Source organism: Schistocerca americana, chromosome 5 (genome assembly GCF_021461395.2).
Source record: "Schistocerca americana isolate TAMUIC-IGC-003095 chromosome 5, iqSchAmer2.1, whole genome shotgun sequence".
Taxonomy (NCBI): Eukaryota; Metazoa; Arthropoda; class Insecta; order Orthoptera; family Acrididae; genus Schistocerca; species Schistocerca americana.
In genome coordinates this window covers 349205143-349226941 of record NC_060123.1, presented here as the reverse complement: position 1 = coordinate 349226941, position 21799 = coordinate 349205143, and the positions used below count along the sequence as shown (strand labels likewise).

General features: G+C 42.9%; 1 protein-coding gene across 1 annotated transcript in view; it reads right to left on the bottom strand.

Annotated features, from left to right (window-relative positions):
* Positions 1–21799, bottom strand: part of LOC124616368 (Down syndrome cell adhesion molecule-like protein Dscam2) — a 445499-nt gene that overhangs the window by 219197 nt on the left and 204503 nt on the right. Inside the window, exon 16 of the mRNA XM_047144679.1 lies at positions 17054–17294. Within this exon, the coding sequence (XP_047000635.1) occupies positions 17054–17294 (241 nt within the window). The remainder of the gene's footprint in view (positions 1–17053; positions 17295–21799) is intronic.

Below are 21799 nucleotides of genomic sequence, written 5' to 3'. Positions count from 1 at the left end.
GAAAAAATTGCACAAATGAGCATTACTATTAGAATAACACTTGTGGATGCACTAACAGTTATTATGTTTTGCTGGTGTTTCTCACAATATTGCTTCATATGTTACAACATCTGTTCAACTGAAATTCTTCTCTTTTACCAGATTATCTTTCATCTAAAGAGTGTAATAGACTTAATTCAAGGTTTTGCTAGGGAAGGTTACATTCTGTACAGATAATATGTGTACTGATTCTTACAGCCAGTACAACATTGGTTGAGAAAGGGTAACTATTGTCCTGTGATAGTAACTGTAACTGAAAACTGTGTCCTGGCTATGTTGCACTTGTTTCTGTTGATTAGTAATCTGCTATTTTGCTGTTCTATTTGTGTCATCCTTGCTGATTTTTCATATCTGTAACAGTTGACAATCACTGTTTTTGGTGAAAATATGGAGTGGCCTCCAATTTTCTGGAAAGATGGCTGCAGGGCTAGATTTCCCTTTTACACTGTATTGCTTCCATTGTCCCAATAAATAGTTACATTTAATAAGCCTCTTTGTTAGTCTGGACTACCCTGGCATATAACCACCCTCTAAAGTGTTGTAGTACTACATCCGAGATAATCCTTCTTGACACCTTCATTGGAACATCACGTAAGAAAAAAAGAATTACCATCAATCCCTTCCCTCCTTCAGACCAGTGTATACCTACAGAATCAAAGACAAGCAGTTGAAAAGTAACATTAACATAATTAACCTAGATAATGCATCAGTTGTTCCTTTAAATGATTTCACTCTACTGATATGCACTACAGATGTCTCAGTTTGTAGTGGTAGTTTTACATTTACTGGTAAAATCATTGTGATGGCTTCATACAGTTCCTTTGGGGTATAAGGGCTTGTCAGCAATATCCACTGCTGTATCCTATATTGTGATAGATTACTTGCACATTACCCAATACGCTCCTAATTTTCCAAAGCCTCAGTGTTGGCATGTTTCATCCGCTGCCAAACCACTCTTAACCATTTTGCAAATTTGTTGCCTGGTTCACCTTGTGTCCCTAGTTTGGGTTGTATCATGTCAAAAGGTGATGGCATTTTCTGCCCATACACTACTTTGTATGGTGAAAAAATGTTCCTGTGTTTTCTTTTGAATCATAAGCACTGACTGCATGTATCCCAGTCTACATGTTGGCTATTCACATAATGGCTTAGTATTTTTGATATTGTGTGGTGGGCTCTTTTAATTCATCTATTTGCTTGTGGATGGAATTGGCAAGTGTGTAGCTTCTTGATTTGCAGTAAATAGCATAACTATTTCATCAGATTAGACTCAAAGTTAGTCCCTTGATCTATGATTATGCTCTCTGGTATGCCAAATTTTTGTACCATAAGATGGGATAATATGAGATGGAATTTTAATATTCTTTAAGGGAGCTTCCCAATAATATTAAATTCACACAACAAAAAGTGTGAGATATTTGGGATGTCATTGAAGAATAATATAATCAAAGAATGTGAACCAAAAATATTATGTAAGTAACCACATCCTAATGAATAAGGTTGTCTGTTGTTATACCATATGATGGAGGAATCTAGGACACTCATTGAATTTCTATCCAAAGTTCCAGATTTACCTCTAATAGGATAATTTCTGACAGAAACTCTTTGTAAAAAATACACATGCTCAGAAATTCTTTTTTCATGTTTAGAAAATATTTTGCACATGGTAACAAAATAATTTACGCATGTTCTGAGAACATTTGACATCTGTTTAGAAAAGAAAAATGACACATATATTTAGAAAATATTTCATTAATAATGACAATCTATTCATAGCATAAATCATAAATCTACAATATAATCCCTTTTTCTTCTCTGGCAGTTGACAACACACTGGCAATTTGGTGTTTTTCTACACCATCATCATTTAGACTCTCAACAAAAATAAACACAAATTTTCTGCTTTGATGCTGACGCAAAAATCTGTCTTCCATGTCTTTTGCTCCCTTTTCTGTTATGATTCCACCAAACTGCCTATTTAGCTGTTTCTTTCCAATCGTGTGTTTATTATCTAATGTTCAGAGTGGTATGTTATATTTGCTTGATGCCTTTCTGTATGCCAGTTTTCCTGATCTCACTGCAGCAACCGTATTTCCAAAATGTTTGAGCATCAAGACTGCTCATCAGAAAAGCACCAAGCCTCCTTTTATAATCATGTGACATTGTCCAATAAACCCCACCATATGTAGATGTCTGTAAATAGTTTATTAGACATTGGTGCAAGTCAGATTCATGGTCAAACTACATTCATATTTCCTTCTTAACATTTAAATGAGTAATTTTTAAACGAATTATGCTTACCACTTTTTACTCTTCTAGTACAGTGGTGAAAGTATTTGCAAGTGCAACTGTGTATGTTCAAATCTGCTTGACAATATATAAAGTGTAAACAGCAAAACATGTGCATAAATAAAAACTTGCATGCAGTGATACCAACACAGCAATAAAAGTATACTGCCCCCTTCTAAATTTACCTGTGTCTGATATTTCACCATGTTACAGTAACCAGTTGTTCACCATTGCCTGTGCAACAGTATTAGCTTTCTCATCTGGAACTGTGACCATTACTAGATATCTTGTAAAATGATTTATCATTGTGAGAATATATTTGTTACCAGCTGGAGTTCTGTTGAAAGGTCCTAATGCATAAAGTCCTACCATCTGAAACAGTTTTTCAACTGCTGCTGACCTCTGTACCTATACTTTCTGATGACTTAAATCTGCTCTTTGCACATATGGGGTGCAGTTTTTTATTACTCTATGTCAATACACTATTTTACCACAAAACTTTTCTGCAACTAATTTACCAGGTGTGCTCCTGTCACCATGATGAATAATGCAAGGTGATGCACCTATTGTAATACTTCAGTTCTCTGTGTTGCAGGAATCTCAGTGTGTAGATCAGCACAGTAAGCCCTCATGTGCTATAAACTGAAACTGCGTTCGAATCCTGCACTTTTCCCAATCTGCTTGACTGTTACCTAATGCCTGTAATACCACTACTTTTCTATTTAGGCTGTCTGTGTTTGTATGCTTTACTCCTGCATTGGAAACACTTCAATATCAAACTCACTCAATGTACCCATCTTGTTGATTGATTGGGATGGTATTTTAGGCATAACATCCAATTCAAGGATGTGTGATCTGTTATCACTTTAAATTTATGTCCTTATAAAGAACAACAAAAATAGGAATTCCATATATCACTGCCAACATCTCTTTTTCATTGTTGAGTAATTTAGTTCAATCTTGTTCATCTGTATGGATGTATACTGGTATGTCACAGGGTGTTCTTTTCCTTTGTAATTCTGGCACGGAATACAGCCTAACATACAGCTACTAGCATCACAGGAAAGTATGAATTACTTCTTGAAATCTGGCAATACTACCACTGGATCTGACATCAGCTCTTCCTTTAGTTTCTGTAAACCTTCTTCGCACTCTTGTCCACTGACACTTAACTCCCTTGCAAAGTAACTGAGTTAATGGTTCTGCAATTTCAGCAAAGCCTTTTAAAAATGTATGATAAGTGATTGCAACTGTGTGTATCTGTGGTGTTACAAAATCGTGTATGGATGACATGAAATGAGGACCCATCCTTCCTCCAGTTTGACTGATAATATGTCTGAGTTAATTACCTTTTGTGTGGACAAAATGACACTTCTCTACAATAAGTGTAAGACATCTTGTTTTCAGTCTTTTGAACACATCATCAAAGCATTTAACACACTGTTCTATGTTTCTGGAATAGACTACTGTATCACAAAGATATATCACTCATATGTTTGGTTTCAACCCATGGAGTTCTCCATTTAACAAGTGCTGGAATGTAGCAGCAGCATTTTATAATCCAAATGGCTTCCTGTGGTTTTGATAATCATGTGAGGGTGCTGCAAATGCTATTTAGTCCTGTCGTCTGGAAATTCTTCAAGTTGGTTATAACCTTTTAAGATATTATTTCTACTTGTCTAATATTTCCATGATGTTTAGGATTGGTCAGGCATCTCTTATAGTGTGCACATTTAGGAAATGCTAGCCACAACAGAAGCCATCGGATGACTTTTTCAGTATGATGAAAATATTGGCTGACCATGGGCTATCGCTATGTTCAATGATCAATGATGCCTTCAGTTAGTTGTTGACATATAAATTAATCAACCAGTGGTTGCAGGTGCTTTACTATTGTATACGACTTGTAGATTGGTGTATTATCGCCTGTTGGAATGTGAAGTCATGGTATGAGTGTTGCTGACAGTGGACCATGTGAGTTAAACAAGTCTGAGTTTACTAATAACAATGTTTCCATGGCTTCCTGTTCACTATCTTTGAAGTGACAAACTACGTAGCGCAGATGTGTTGATGGTTTGCTTAAGGCTGTGATCATATGTTGATCTATTAATATCATACTCATCCACTATCTCTAAAGTTGCTCTGATTAATCCATTCCGGAGATGCACAGTGTACATCCCAAAATTATACAAGCTTATTGGACAATTTTGATACCTGCTCCACAAGAGTGGCTACAGTATCACTCGTATTACCTGGTCATGTTTCCAGTATCTTTTTTGCAACTTGATACTACTTGAGCTGTAGTGTGCCTTTTCTGGCACACTAGCTCTTTGGATGACTATCAATTACCCAGCTGTACTATGATCTTTGCCCCTGTTGTGACCTGGTGGTGGGTATGTGCAGTCAGGGAGTTGGTCATGGAACTTGCTACGAGGTGCTAGGATGTGCTTTAGGGGACAAAGGAGCAAAACAAGTGGACTCGGCCAGCAGCGGCGTGGCCGGACTACCTCACAGGATGGTTGTGAGTTGTGGTGCAGCTTTCTGATGTCAACTCTGGGTGCTGCTCGTTGCCTTGCTTTGGTACCTGTTTTCTTGGACAAGACCATTTCCTTGAGACCATCTCGAACAATGCTCTCCATTGGAGCTGTAAGTGGTTTTGGTGCCTTCATTTTGTGGAACCATTTGCATTGTTTATTTTGAGTGCCATTGATGAGATAGACCACAACCTTGCCTTTTTAGAGGATAGCCAGCCAACACATAGGCAAATATCTCGTATACATTCCCAGTTAGTTCATTTGGGGAACCATTTAAGAGATTTTGATTGCATGGTAGTTAAAGATGCCAAGAGGCAGAAAATAAAACAGGTTACGAGTCATGTGGAAAATTTGCAAACCAGAACCATGGCCCTAAGTTTAAATATGGAAGACGCTAGTTCAGAACAAGGGGATGTTGGTAGTCAGGGCCTAGCTACACTCAGAATTGTGACATAAAGGATCTCAGTCAGGTAGGCTTCGATGGGTTTGCTGAACTGCCCAATCCCATTATGTGTTTATTTACTGGATTGTTGGAATTATCTGTCAATAATTTGTGTCAGGTTCAAGAGCTTTTGTGGTTATTAGCCAAGTTGGAGGTTCAGGCTGATACCTTGCGTGTCCCGCACAAGGTAATTCTCTTGCTACTGTATCCCTTAACTAAAGGAGTGTTAAATGTATTAGTTTTGGAAGTTTAACAAGTCAGCAGTCTATTAAATATCTGAGGACTATAATTATAGCTAGGAAATTGTCAGCACGAATGTGAATCGAACTTGCGTGCAAGTTTTTTGGCAAGTGCAGGCTCTGCTGAAACATTAGAACAATACATGGAGGGGGTCCGCAACGCAATGTTGGCTCTGGATATGTCTATGGCTGAGTCCGTTGTCATATCTAACGTTCTTGGGGGGATGCACCCTGATGATCAGTCACGGCTAGTTTTTGCTAGATGACTGACTAAGCCGTTCGGAGTTGGACCAAGTAGTGGAGTCAATTCAGGCCCTCATGTTCACTGATCCCCAGTGTAGTACTAATTATAGCACAGGGACAGTATCTTTAGTTCCAGCGAATAGCAAGTTATGTGCTGAGCCTGTTGTGCAGACTAGGAAGCATTGTTTTTGCTGTGACGACACTAATCACTTAGTGTGCGATTGCCCTATTCTTAAGGGATCGCAGGCAAATCTCTGATGCCATAGGAAGAGAGGAGGTAGTGATCGTAAGCTACCCTTCTGATGTGCACATATCTGTGCTCCCGGTATGCCCCCTCTCCCCTACATTTGTACTAGTGTGGGAACAGAGCCCCTTTGTGGACTGCTTGATTCCAGAAGTTCGGTGTCCTTGATTGACCATAAATGGTATTTGGAGTTACATCGATTGATTAGGTTATCTGTTGTGGGACCTACCTGGCAGAACTGTCACACTGCGATTGGGGACAAGTTGCCTGTGGTGGGAGAAGTGCAGGGTAGCCTATCAGTCTGTGATTTTACATGGCCAGTTATCTTGTTGGTGGGTAAGGGATTAGCCATAGCCTTACTCCTGGGCTGCTATTTCATTCAGCACACCGGGTTGGTATTAGACTACACTAGTCACACATTAAGCTTTAAGTTGAAACCACAGGAAAAGATAGTGCTGTGTGCATGTGATCATTCTAACTTGGTCAGTATGGTAGGCAGCAAAGCCAACAGGTTGGAGGTTTGTCACCTTCCTGATGATCTTGTGGATCAGTTAATAGAACTGTTAGATGAGTTTCCTGACGTGCTTTCTGAGAACTTGGTGTAACTAGCGTGATTGAATATAACATTCATTTGTATGATGGGCTACCAGTTTGGCAGTCGCCATATGACACTATGTTGCAGGAGGGCTTTATCAGACCATCAACCTTGTTTTACGCTTCACCAATATTTCTTGTTCCTAAAGCCAGCGGTAAGGATTATAGACCTGTAGTTGATTATTGGTTATTGAATAAGAAGGTTATGTTGGAATGCATTCCCTTACCCAATATTTGTAATTATTTTATTTGGTTTTCAGGGGCGAGATGGTTCTTGATCTTAATCAAGCTTATCATCAGATTCCCCTTAGTGAGGAATCAAAACATGTTACCGCATTCTGCATGGACTGGAATCCCTTTGAATTTAACAGTGTTCCCTTTGGTTTGGCTACTGGCGCTGCAGCATTGTCAAGCTTGTTGGACCATGTCTTGGGAGATTTAAAACTTAAGTGTGTGTATAACTATCTGGATGAAGTTGTGGTGTATAGCCGAACCTCCAAAGAACAACTTTCCCATCTTGAGCAGGTGTTGTGTAGATTTCGTTCCACTGGATTGACCGTTAAGCCGGCTAAGATTACTCTTGCTAGACACCAAGTTTCATTTTTAGGCCATCTTGTCTCAGGTGACAGAGTTAGAATTGATCAAGAGCGGACCAGTGAGATCAAGAAATTTCTGCCTTCAAGGACAAAGAAGCAGGTCGTGTGTTTTATTGTCATGGAGAATTATTTTCACATGTTCATCCCCAATTTCACTTAGTTCGCTACACCTCTCAATGACTTGCGAAAGAAAGGCCAAGAGTTTATCAGGGTAGACAGCCAACAAAGTGATTTCAAGGTGATTAAGAACAGAATTGTGAACCCTCCTATTTTGGCAGTTCCAGTTTTCCAGAAACGTTTTCGAGTCAAAACTGATGCTTCCAATGCCAGGATAGCAGCTGTCCTTCTTCAAGACGATCAGGGCATGAAGCGCCCCCTTGCCTTTGCTTCGAGGATGCTCACCGCTACAGAGTTAAACTATTCTGCTTATGAGTGTGAGGCTCTTGCAGTGCTCTTCACCTTGGAGAAATTTTGATTTTATTTAGAACATAGGTAGTTCATCCTCGAAACTGACAATCAAGCACTGAGTTGGGTCCTAGTGCGGCCTCAAAATACCGGAAGGATTTTTAGGTGGGTAGTCCATATTTCAGCCTTTCCTTTTAAGGTGCATCATATTAAAGGCTCCAACAATCAGGTAGCTGACGCTCTTAGCAGGATGTCTAGTGAAGACCTCAAATCTCAACCATGCGGGAGAGTATGACTCAGCTAGTCAAGTGGTGAATAGTGAGCTCACAGAGATCCCTCAATTATTCAATGACCTTAAAACCAAGCAGAATGAGGATCCGTATTTGGGTCCGATCTAGTGGAAGGTTACTGTTGGCGAAGGCCTGCCTGGTTACTCTTTAAAGAGTGGGATACTCTGTAAAGAGGTTGGTAAGCCCAGAGATGCTAGGATTTGCTTACCACTTGATTTAGTTTCACCTCTCTTTCAATATTTCCGTAATTCTGTACTAGGCGGGCACCTCAGCCTCTATAAAACTTTGGCCAAGGTGTGGGCCCATGTGACGTGGCCTTCTCTGTACTGTGATGTGCAGCAGCTCTTCAGTCAGTGTGATGACTGTAGGAGCAAGGCCAATTTTCATCCATCTTTGGGTCTACCTCAATCTCAAAGAGAGCAGTGACCGAAGGATAAGATGTTTATTGACTTTGTAGGACCTTTGCCTAGGACTAAGGGAATGTACCATTACAGTTTCGTCGTTGTGGACGACTTTTTGCATTTTGTATGGTTGCTGCCCAGTACTGGGGTCACTGCAAGTATAACCATACATCATCTGACCCATATTTTTTCATGGTTTGGCCCCCCCCCCCCCCCCCCAAAACAACTCATTAGCAATAATGCCCCTGCCTTTGTTTCAAGAGAGTATAAACAGTTTTGTTTACATAGTGGAATCAGGCATATTACAACCACCCCTTACTATCCACAATCATCCTTGGCAGAAAGGGTTAACTGTAACCTAAAGGCAGTGCTTATAATTTACCATGCCAAATCCCCCAGTAGGTGGGATACTACACTCCCGTGGTTAAATTCCGCGTTCAACACGGCCCAGCATGAAACTTCTAGGGCAGTTCTGGCTGAGTTAATGTTGCCATATACGGTCAATTCCCCTCTCTTCAAATTTTGGCAGATCAATGACGTGTTGCCATTTTCCATTACTCTGGATACCCTTAGGGAAAGTTTGCAATGTGCTTGAAATAAAATGGAGTTAGCCTGTAGCGACGCTGCCGCGCGCTAATTCAAGCTCGCCGGTGTGTGTGATTGTGAGCCAAGGCGGCCAACGTTATGCAGCCGAGGTGCAGGACATAATCACAATACCGTCCGAGGCTGGCTGGAGCTTATGCCAGGCTAAAATCAGAGTTGATTCGACGGGTGGCCGCGTCACAAGAGGACCGGATACGTCAGGTTCTGCCGCAGGAAGAAATTGGCGACAGGAAGCCTTCTCAATACCTGAGACATCTACGCAGTAAAGTCGACACCGTTACTGTGCCAGACAGTCTGCTCAGAATGCTGTGGAGCAGTAGATTGCCGCCGCAAATAAAAGCCATAATCGCCTCACAAACGGACATGCCGCTGGATGACGTGGGGCAGCTAGCAGACCGGATTCAGGACGCGATCACACCGGCTCAGGTCAGCCTAGTCGCGGCGTTGGACAACAGTGCAAACAGTACCACGTCTGTAGCATGGGCCGATCATGATTCACTCGCTGCCAAGGTTGAGCTTTTGTGCACCCAGGTCAGTGCGCTGCTTGCACGTGTCGACGACGACAATACAAGAAGCCGATACAGACGGCGGCGTTCGAGAAGCAGATCTTCCGGCGGTACTACCACTCCGCAAGGCAGGGTACTGTTGTGCTGGTACCACCGACGATTTGACGATCAGGCAAGGAAATGCACATCGCCATGCTCGCACCCAAACGCCACCGGCGGTTGACAATAGGCGCAACCGACTGCCAGTTATCCTCCAAGCGCCTGTTCGTTACCGATAGGAGTTCCGGCATAAAGTTTTTAATTGACACTGGCTCGGACCTGAGTATCATACCACGAACAGCCATACATCGTTGCCGCCCGCAAACTGCCTTCCGTCTGATGGCTGCCAACAATTCTTCCATCGCAACATACAGCACACAGAGGATGGAGCTTAATATCGGCCTACGTCGTGCGTATGAGTGGGATTTTACAGTGGCTGACGTCACAGAGGCGATCGTCGGGGCTGACCTCCTGGAGCACTATCACCTGCTGCCGGACGTCGCGAACGCACGCTTGGTAGACAGCGTCACTGGCTTAGCAGTCACGGGTTTCCATCGCAACACCGCAACGCACAGTGCCAAGTTGGTCAATGCTACGGAGGGTGAGTACGCTGAATTACTGCTTAACTATCCGAACTTGACCAGGCCACCCGGCGCTCCGAGGTTCATACCACATGACACGGTGCATCACATTCAAACGACTGATGGTCCCCCAGTAGCATGCCGACCTAGGTGTCTCGCTCCAGACCGATTGAAGATAGCGAAGGCGGAATTTGACGTCATGATTCGCGAGGGCATAATGCGGCCATCTAAGAGCCCGTGGTCCTCCGCATTACATCTTGTTCCAAAGAAGGGTGAAGCTTGGCGCCCATGCGGTGACTACCGTGCGCTTAACGCGTGAACTGTGCCGGACAGATATCCCGTTCTGTTACTGAGGGATTATAATCACGCTTTACATGGTGCCATGGTGTTCACAGTTCTGGACTGCGCTAAAGTGTATACACAGTTTCCGGTGGCCAATGACGACATTCCAAAGACTGCAATAATAAAGCCTTTCGGTTTATTTGAAAGCAAATTTATGACTTTCGGTTTACGCAATGCCGCTCAGACCTGGCAAAGGTTTATAGACTCGGTTCTCCAGGGGCTACCGTTTTGTTTCGCCTACCTGGACGATGTGTTAGTGTTCTCTGCTGACCACGAACAACACCGACAACATCTGCAAGAGATTTTCGAGCGATTGGAGCCTTACGGTGTCGTCTTGAACGTGGAAAAGTGTGTTTTTGGGCAGTCAGAGGTGACATTTCTTGGCCATAAGATTTCTGCTGAAGGCTCTCTTCCTCTGTCTGAGAAGGTGGACGCTATCTTGCAGCTACCCCGACCAACTACGATCAAAGAATTACGTCGTTTTTTAGGGATGCTCAATTTTTATCGACGACACCTTCCTCACACTGCGGAGCTGCAGGAACCTTTGGCGGCGGCATTTTCAGGCCCTAAAGTAAATAGCAAGTCTCTGATACAGTGGACAGAGGACATGTGTTCTGCGTTCGAGGCAACAAAGAAGAGCATGGCCGACGCGGCGCTTCTCGCACACCCACGGGTCGACGCGCTATTAGCAATTGTCGTAGACGCGAGCCAGACGGCGATCGGAGCCATGTTACAACAATGGTCGGACAACGCATGGCAGCCACTGGCGTATTATTCCCACAAGCTTTCGCCTGCACAGAGAAAATGGAGCACATATGACCGTGAGCTCCTGGCGGTATACCAAGCAGTGAAATATTTCCGCCCCCAAGTGAAAGCGCGAACTTCCACGATATATACAGACCACAAGCCACTCACGTTCGCCTTCCGTCGGAATAATGTCAACTGCTCTCCCCGTCAATTTCATCACCTTGAGTTCGTGGCCCAGTTTACTACCGACATTAGACATATTTCTGGGATCGACAACATTGTTGCGGATTGCCTGTCACAGATCAGCAGTGTTTCCAGTGCCATAGACTTTCCTGCACTGGCACAGGCACAGAGAGACGACGAAGAACTCCTTGCCTATGTTAAAGATACGGCTTCTGCATTGCAACTGGAACTCGTTGTGTTCCGGGGGAAGATACACAGCTATACTGCGACGTTTCTATCGGCCGACCTCGTCCCTTTCTGACGCCGGCTTTTAGAAGACAAGCCTTTGATACAGTACATGGATTGTGCCATCCAGGGGTACGCCCAACATTCCACCTAGTATCGCAACGTTTCGTGTGGCCGGGCATGCAAAAAGACTGCCACGAGTGTCTTCAGTGCCAACGCTGCAAGATTGACCGCCATGTACATGCACTGATCGGCGATTTTCCTGTTACCACCGCTCGCTTTGCCCACATTCATTTGGATGTAGTTGGACCACTTCCACCTTCGAACGGACAAAGATATCTATTTACAACGATCGACTGTTTTCCACGTTGGCCGGAGGCAGTGCCAGTGGATAATATCACAGCAGACACATTAGCTTCCGCTTTTGCAATGACTTGGTTGGCAAGATTTGGGTGCCCTCTACATATTACCACTGACAGCGGACGGCAATTTGAATCAGACTTGTTCTCACAGCTGACCAAGTTCTGTGGTTACACCCACCATAAGACCACAAGTTATCACCCAGCAAGCAACGGAATGATCGAACGCTGGCACCGTTGTTTGAAGGCTGCGCTGATGTGCCACGAAGAAACCTGGACAACCGCACTACCAGTGGTCTTGTTAGGCTTACGGACGACTTTCAAACCAGACCTGGGCTCATCAGCGGCAGAACTGGTTTATGGAGAAACACTGGACTTTCAAACCAGACCTGGGCTCGTCAGCGGCGGAACTGGTTTATGGAGAACACTGCGCCTTCCTGGTGACTTTGTAGACGCTGATTCCACAGAGACAGTTCCTACTGGCCAGCTGGATTTCTTGCGACGCTTGAGGGACCATGTATCAAAGATTCGCCCTCCGAAAGCCACAAGTCATGGCAAGCCGCCCACTTTCGTGCACCAGGACCTGGAACAATGCCGTCACGTCATGCTTCGCACTGAGGGCGTTAAACCGCCTCCACAAGCTCCTTATTCTGGTCCATATGAAGTGCTACGGCGCAGTGCCCACACCATGGATATCTTAGTGAACGGCAAAACCACGACTGTTGCGTTTAATCGGGTTAAACCTGCGTATGTTTTTCCTGACACACCACTAGCAGCACCTCGTCGTAGGCATCCACCTACCGCTGTTCCAGACACTGACGCCATAGCTCCGGCGCCGGCTCTTCAACATCCGCCGCCCAACGCAGCACAACATCCGCCTCCTGACGCTGTTCCTGCTCCACCGACGAGGACGACCTGTTCTGGACGTCGGGTGCACTTTCCGATGCGGTATCTCGACGCCGACGCTCCGCTTCCGCCCGGGGGGCTGATGTAGCGACGCTGCCGCGGGCTAATTCAAGCTCGCCGAAGTGTGTGTGTGTGTGTGTGTGTGTGTGTGTGGTGTGTGCGCGTGTGTCAGTGCAGTGCTGTGCAGTTGTAATTAATGTACACGATGTTCGTGTAGTTCCGCGCCCAGCCTCTAGAGGCGCTGTGTTTTCTAGCTTTTATATACGTTCTGTTTATTATTAATGTTCCTTGTTTTTTGAGTTAGTAGTTCCGTGCCTCCTGGACTGTGTGGACGAGTACTGTTTTCTCTCCTAACTACGGAAGTTTTCCGAGGATTAAGGATGCTTCTGTATAGGCCGGAAGCAAATTTCGTAACTCCCATCAGTCCATGCAGGCCGGGCGTCGTCAGATACGCGCTCGCAATAAAGTTATTGTTGCTGAACTGAACGTCTTTATTCTTCTGAATCACGTTAAGCAAAGGTCGGACAGCCACCAGTTTAGCTGAACCTGACAAGCCCATCGTCGGCAAGCTGAATGTTATAACCAAGGCAGAAGTGTTTTTCAGGCTAAGACCGGGGATGAGGTGTTTACTAAGAACATCACTGGTCGGAATGCTCATGCTATGGGAACTCGTAAGTTTGTGCAGCATTACTTGGGACTGTGTGTTGTCACCAGAGTCTTAGGTCCTGCTAATTTGTTAGTTAAGGAGCTTGCAACGGGCAAGAGGTTCAGAGTACACTTTAGTTAAATCAAGCCTGTCAGATAAGTCTCTTTCCCTTCTTTCAGCGGTGGTAAGACAAAAAGGGGGGGGGGGGGGGGAAGCTGGACAGGTTTGAGCGGGGGAGGTTGAGCTGTGGTGCGCCTTTTCTGGCACACCATCTCTTTGGACGACTATCAATTATCTGGCTGTACTATGATCTTTGCCCCTGTTGTGATCTGGTGGCAGGTATTTGCGTTCAGGGAGTTGGTTGTGGGACTCGCCGCGAGGTGCTAGGACATGCTTGAGGGGACGAAGGAGCAAAACACATTGTTCGTTAAGTAATTCTAATTTGCTGATTGCTTGAGAAGGAAGCCATTGGTCATTTTGGAGATTGTTTTAAGATGGCCACGTGTTGATTGTATGTTAGCTGTTTTAATGAATGTCGTCTTGAATAAATTATTGATCTACTACTTGTTGTGCTTAAGGAGTGACATTATAGGGGCCTTGATCTTCCATACTAATCTCGTCTTCCTAGCTCACACTACTTTTACACTTACAGGATTAATAATGAACACTGCCTCTTTTAAAAGCAAGCTCAACAGACTATCACACCCAAAACTCATACAAATAATCTTAACTAATATTTGTGTCTCATTGACCAGTGGCACTTGGTACAATCATGTGCTGCATGATCACAATGCCTACAAGTGGTGCAAGTTACTAGCACCATTATAATACATGGCACACTATATCCATTCAAATTATAGCTATTATGCATCATGGGTACCAAATAAGTTTCCTTGCAGTTGCCTCGAAGTTGTGATAGATCTGTAGGTTTTTACAAAAGTAATTTTCCACATTATATGCCAATCTCTATGTCCAAACCTGGCCATTACAAAACAACAAAATAAAAAGGCCAGTAAAAAATGCTCTTTTGACTCACTGCTTTGCAGTCATAGCTGGTCACTAAAGAACATCAGTGTCATGTTGATGTTGCTGAAGAACCATTTCTGATGCCAAACTTTGTGGATGTCGAGCAGAGTCACATCTAGCTTGCAGGATGGTGATGTGGACCTGTAGAGCATCTTTTGGCACAAATAAAACATGATTAGAAAGTTAACATTTATTGATTCTGATTTATAGTTCAGTGTCTTTTTGTCAGCCTCGGGTGACACCTTGTGCCAGTGATACAGTGGAATTCCACTGACTCCTGTTGTCAGCTCAAATGGCTATCATCAAGGCCATTACTCTGCAACTCAGCTGAAGTCTTATTAGCTGCTGTCTGGCAGTCTACAGGCGAGGCTGTATGTGCCCCACACTGCACTTGAGCATACTTTATCCTGTTCTGGAAGATGGCGATGACCCACAGTGACCCATTGGGATGTACCACACTTTCAGAAGTCATGTGGTCAACTGATCATGATCCCCCCACCCCATTTAGGTTGGCCCTTGGCCCCCAGAAGTTTCTGCTGCAATGATCAGGAACAGCAGCACCAAATGACTCTTTCATACAGAATTGATGATGATGATGATGATGATGTTAGTGTGTTAAGCACTGTGTGATGCACTGGTTTTGGTAGACCTTAGTCTCCCCATCAGTGATGTGTTAGTTGACGGCCAATGTGAAGTCCTGTGAGTGGCAGGTCATGGTAACAACTAATCATTTCATGTGGCTCACTGGCCTGATGCAAGCCTTTCAATTGGACTCCACTTCGGCCACTTGCATGTCCCTAACATGCCCCAATTTTCCAACTGGGGAAAGGGGGCTCACAGTTTGACAGAATTCTGAACCATGTATCATTTCTGGTGACTCCACACATCATTGTGAAATGAAGGCTGGGTTAAAATGCAGGCTGAAAAATGCATGGTCCAACTGGAATTTAGTTCTGCGACCTCTTGATATCCAGGCAAATGCTTTACCACTAGACCACCATGCCCAACACATCATGGTTACTAGGATGTTGTCAACTTGGGAATGGCAAGCTGCATGTTCCTGAGATGTGCTGAACATCTAATACATCAATGTCACTACATAATAGTCATTGAACTGGGTGCATCAGTACAAACACCATTGATTCTAATGCCCAACAGAATACAGAGCTGGAAACCTGCAATATTTATCGAGACGGGTGGGATGTGATTGATGTGAGGCTTCGTTCGTTACAACTGAATGTGACCCCCTCCTTTGCTTGTGGGCACTGGTCCTCATTCCACTGTGTTAGCTTAACAGTTTGTTACAGGCTCTCAACTGCGCTGTCAAGTCTCTGAAAGGTGTTATTGCATCTGAGATAAAGCTTGTTGCTTCATGTAATGAGAGCTAACGAATATAATCAGTCCCCCCCCCCCCCCTCTCTCTCTCTGTCTGTGGGTATTTTGCTAAATGTGTAACTCATGCCTGGCAGTCGGTGCTGATGGAGCAACATGCGCTGCTTATGTATGTGACCAGCTTACAGTGTTGCTTGTTTCTTTCCACCGCATAGCTGTCACCACCTCTGTCAGGTGTTGCACGTGGCTATCTCTGATAGCATGAACTTAAGAAAAATTTTGATTTCTTCTCCTTTTCTACTCTGTAGCACAACAATACCTACAAATTCGAAGCAAAATATATCTTGTTAATGGCTTCTACAAATTACACGATCATCTATATTGGAGGACTGATTGCATGTAAAGTACATCTTCAGGCTTCTGTTGTTACAAATGTAGTTGACTGTCAGTCTTTTGGTAAACAGGAAATGGTCAATTATATGTGTTGTGCCAGAATTTTAAAGAGGACAATGTAACACAACTGAGGACGCAGCAGCTTTTTAAAGTATACTGGTAGCTGCCTTACTACTTTTTACGTGTTAAATTTAGCCTTTCTAAATACAGTTTTTATGTAACAGTGTAGTGTTAAATTATTATTTCAACAGGTGCTTCTCTTTTGTTAATGTGTAACTTGACTTCTTATGCTCTCCTGAAGGTTTCCTCCTTGTGATATTCATGGTGAGAGTTGTGTACATTAAATCAGTGATATATTTACATATTAGCATAATGAGATTATAAAATCTTGATCGTTGAATATCAGCAATAAGTGAATTAATATGCATTCTGGTAATAATTCTGCAGTTATACTGGCAAGAAGAAAGCAGAAGGCATAAGTAACCATAAATTGTTGTTTTGCACTAAATATGCACCCTCGATTTACGTATGCAAGAACGTAAAAAACCGGCAGAGAGCAAGGGAATAAATTTAAAAACCTAGTTAGCGCCTGCTTGCTGTGACTTCTTCCTCACTAATATATATTATATATTGCATAGATGAGAGCTGGGCAACACTTTATATTGGAAACTATGTGTGATTCCCTTTGTTTATGATATTGTACTAGTGACTTACATTGATATTTATTAAGAGTATCATTCACTTCTATTCATGTTTGTATTAAGTTACCCCATTCAAATAATACCTGACTTTATTTTATAAGTACTATGATAAGCATCAGAAAACACAAACCATGCAATATTTACCTACCACCCTCGAGAGTGGTGACAAAATGAGGTGGTGATGCAGGGCCTGAGCCAACCTGGTTGAAAGCACGCACAGTAACCTCATAGCGTGTGTAGTGTTCCAGGGAAGTGAGCAGCACTTCCAACCTATGTGCACCCCTGACAGTGCGCTGCAGCTGCTGCCCCTGACCGCCTGGTCCAGAAACTTGCCGGTAGTTTATGTGGTAGCCAAGGATCTCTCCATTTGCATAGCTCTGCAGTGGTGGCTACAACATAGCACAAGTTCATTTAATGAATTGTTAGGATTCAGTAATTTTTGTTTACAAATTGTTATAAATCAATAAAATAATTAGCATATGCACAGTATCTATTATGTTACAGAGAATGAACAAAGGAAAACTCTGGATGGAATGTGTGTGAGTTGTGTTTGCGTGTGTGTGAGTGTGCATGCGTGTGTGTGTGTGTGTGTGTGTGTGTGTGTGTGTGTGTGTGTGTGTCTTGTCATCTTATTTTGATGAAAGCCTTGTTGGTTGAAAACTCATTTTCCAACAGTCTTTATGTTGTGCCCCTCTGTGACTCAACATCTCTGCTATATAGTGAGTAGTAACTATCCTTTTCATAATAATGTTACAGAGATTTCTATTTAAGTCCTGAGTTATCAAACTCTGTATCTTTAGTGGGCATCTCTGCTATAAGATCACCAATCAGTTTGAAGTACTGGAGGTGAAGCACAGAGAGACTGTAGATTTACTGGTTTGAGTAGGCATGATTATGATTGGATTGGTCAATCACAGAGATTAGATGCAAGAAAGGAATATGTTGTTTTGAGTTGATTGTCACATACTGTTTTAATTTGCCATGATAACTCTTCAGTCCTTGTTGCAATAAAATATTTTTCCCCCGAAAGCTGTTTGCAATTAATATTCTCTGTAAAAAAAACAAAACAAAATGAAATATCAGAGTATATAGCAACAATGGTTAGATGTGAAATAGCCACAGTTGCTAAATTATATGGTTTTATTGCATGACTAGGAAAATATTGTGGCTTGCATTGTTGATGCAAACTGTACTTGAAAGGATAGTAGAAGGAAAAATCGCAGCAACATGTCAAGATATGATTGCCTTAAGATACACTGTTGATGATATATGATGTAAACAGTGGCAGAGGGGACATATAGACTGATCACCAGTGGTAGTAGTATGTGATACTACATTGTACTGTAAACACATAGTTATTATTTAAATTTGTGTACAGCTGTTACTACTGTACAAATTTTATTTTTGGAAAAAGGAATCAATAGTTAAGTTTTTGTGAGCAACATCTGTTTTTAGGAGTGTACTACAATTATCTTTGTAGAAGCATAACGTCAGCTGCGGTTGTCACATTCTTGTGCTCCGCGTAATGCAGTGCTAATAGACTGCATCGCTATGAATTGCTTCGTTGCCACCAAAATCGTCCTATTTCTCTTCATAACTTGAATCGCTGTTTCCTTTATATTTACCATTTCCACAATAGCACTGCCAAGTATGTCATACTGACTGTGCTGTTTCAAACACATATGCATTTTACTGTCATCTGCATCTTTGCACCCAGAAAAATGAATGAGATATAACAACTGTTTATTTTTGTTTTCTTCTAAGAGAATTTCTCAACACTTTTTTTTATGTTTCTGATTTTAAAAGGTTCCAAGCTGCAAACTAGTAGACAACATCCTTCAAATTAATTTTTTTTCAAGGCAGCTTCTACTGATTGTAGCTCAATCAATGAAGAGTAAAACAGTGGAAAATCCAGAAGGAATGTAACAATATTATGAAAAGGATAGTTGATACTCACCATATAGCGGAGCTGCTGAGTCACAGAAATGCCCAACAAAAAGACAAAAGAGTTGCCTCTCCCATCATGTGCTGCTGCTGCTTGTTGTCCGGCTTCAGCTGCCACAGACTGTGGTCGTGTGTGTGTGTGTGTGTGTGTGTGTGTGTGTGTGTGTGTGTGTGTGTGTGTGTGAGTAGTGTAGCGTGAGTGTGTCTGTGTGTCTGTCATTCAGTTCTGACAAAAGCCTTGTTGGCCGAAAGCTTATTTTGTGACAGTCTTTTTGTTGTGCTTATCTGCAACTCAACATCTCTGCTATATGGTGATTAGTAACTATCCTTTTCATAATATTGAAGATAAAAAAAACTGAATATGTGAAAAAATTAATGCAGTCACAAATTTAATACAATGGTAGGAAGGAGTGTCATGAACAATCTACTAAAAGTGGGGTGTCAATGTGCGGTAGTGAGAGGGCATTTAAAGAGCACTGTTATGTTTTTCTTCAACTCAAAAACCACAGATACCAGCGAAAATGTTTCCCATGAAACAACATTACATTTACTACAAAATAGATCCTACTCAGTTTTTCTCTAGGACATATAATTTCCATGTTGCAGGGCAAGCAAAAACCACAGAATATTAAACGAGAGCTAGTAGAAATCCTTGGGTAACAGAAGAAATGTTGAATTTAATTGATGAAAGGAGAAAATATAAAATTGCAGTAAATGAAGCAGGCAAAAAGGAATACAAACGTCTCAAAATGAGATCGACAGGAAGTGCAAAGTGGCTAAGCAGGGATGGCTAGAGGACTAATGTAAGGATGTAGAGGCTTATCTCACTAGGGGTAAGATAGATACTGCCTACAGGAAAATTAAAGAGACCTTTGGAGAAGAGAGAACCACTTGTATGAATATCAAGAGCTCAGATGGAAACCCAGTTCTAAGCAAAGAAGGGAAAGCAGAAAGGTGGAAGGAGTATATAGAGGGTCTATACAAGAGCAATGTACTGTAACATCCACGTGATAAAGTTTTGGCTACAGTGCGACGAGAGGAAATTATGCCTGTAACAGTTATAAACCTTTTCTATTCGACATATGAAAAAATGTATAAAATATTCTCGGTATTCTTGCCACGTCAGTTCTGGATAAAATCTCGAGCTTTCGACGATTACCTCCATCGTCATCGTCAGGAGCTGACTGTCTCTACTGCTGCTATGGTAGCCTCTATATAGCCCGAAGACGGCTTCTGATTGGTCGGATTCTGATTGGTCGGCGATTACGTGCTGCTGTCTCAGACGGTGTCACTGTGTGCGCCGGTGGCGCCACCGCTTCCGTTTAAACGTAAACCTTGGAAGGAACGTCTCTGCTGCTTCTCTGCATCAAGCGCTCGTTTCCACGCACAGCTCAGATGGTATCCGCTATCGCGGTTAAAGTTCTTTTGACTCATTCTGATTTCAACAGCCTCCTTAATAACAGAATCCCAGTACGTGGAGGCATGGGACAGAATTTTAGTTTCATCGAACAATATTTTGTGTTTGTTCGTGAGGCTGTGCTCCGCAATTGCCGATTTCTCAAGCTCTCTATTTTTAATGTGGCGTTGGTGTTCTGCACAGCGGTCGGAAACGGTACGAATAGTCTGACCTATATAATTGCTTCCACACTCACAGGGTATATTATAAACACCGGGGACCCTGAGGTCGAGATTATCCTTAATAGGGCGCATCATCTCCTTAATTTTCTTAGGAGGACGAAAAATCGGTCTAATACCACGTCTACGCAGGACTCTTCCTATTTTGCTGGAAATTGCGCCACAAAAAGGAAGAACCGCAATCGGTGTTTCATCCTGTGAGGTTGCAGCATTATCACGTTTCCTTCTTTTGGAGAACGCTGCCTTTATATCGCGTGCACTATAGCCGTTCTTTCGGAACACGTTCTTTAGGTGATTAATCTCGAACCTTAAGTGGTCCTCGTCAGAAACAGTTTTGGTTCTATATACCAACGTGTTCAAAACGGCTCTCTTCTGAGCAGGGTGATGGAAACTCTGTGCGTTAAGATATAAATCGGCATGCGTCGGCTTACGGTATACAGAGTGGCCAAGACGCCCGTCCGTCTGTCGTTGTACTAAAACGTCTAAGAAAGGCAGTCTCCCTTCCTTCTCCATCTCGACAGTGAACTGGATGTTCGAATGTTCCGGCACGTGATGACGACCACCTACTTCTTGTATGGTAATAAATTTTATGAAATGACAGACGGCATGGCAATGGGCTCTCCGTTGTCTCCATCACTGGCTAACTTTTTTATGGAGAATTTTGAAGAACGTGCACTAAATTCGGCTCCCCTCCGTCCGTCCTTATTTTATCGTTACGTTGACGATACATTTATGATCTGGCCACACGGCGAAGAAGCTCTTAAAGAATTCATTGAACACATGAACAGCATCCATTCGAACATCCAGTTCACTGTCGAGATGGAGAAGGAAGGGAGACTGCCTTTCTTAGACGTTTTAGTACAACGACAGACGGACGGGCGTCTTGGCCACTCTGTATACCGTAAGCCGACGCATACCGATTTATATCTTAACGCACAGAGTTTCCATCACCCTGCTCAGAAGAGAGCCGTTTTGAACACGTTGGTATATAGAGCCAAAACTGTTTCTGACGAGGACCACTTAAGGTTCGAGATTAATCACCTAAAGAACGTGTTCCGAAAGAACGGCTATAGTGCACGCGATATAAAGGCAGCGTTCTCCAAAAGAAGGAAACGTGATAATGCTGCAACCTCACAGGATGAAACACCGATTGCGGTTCTTCCTTTTTGTGGCGCAATTTCCAGCAAAATAGGAAGAGTCCTGCGTAGACGTGGTATTAGACCGATTTTTCGTCCTCCTAAGAAAATTAAGGAGATGATGCGCCCTATTAAGGATAATCTCGACCTCAGGGTCCCCGGTGTTTATAATATACCCT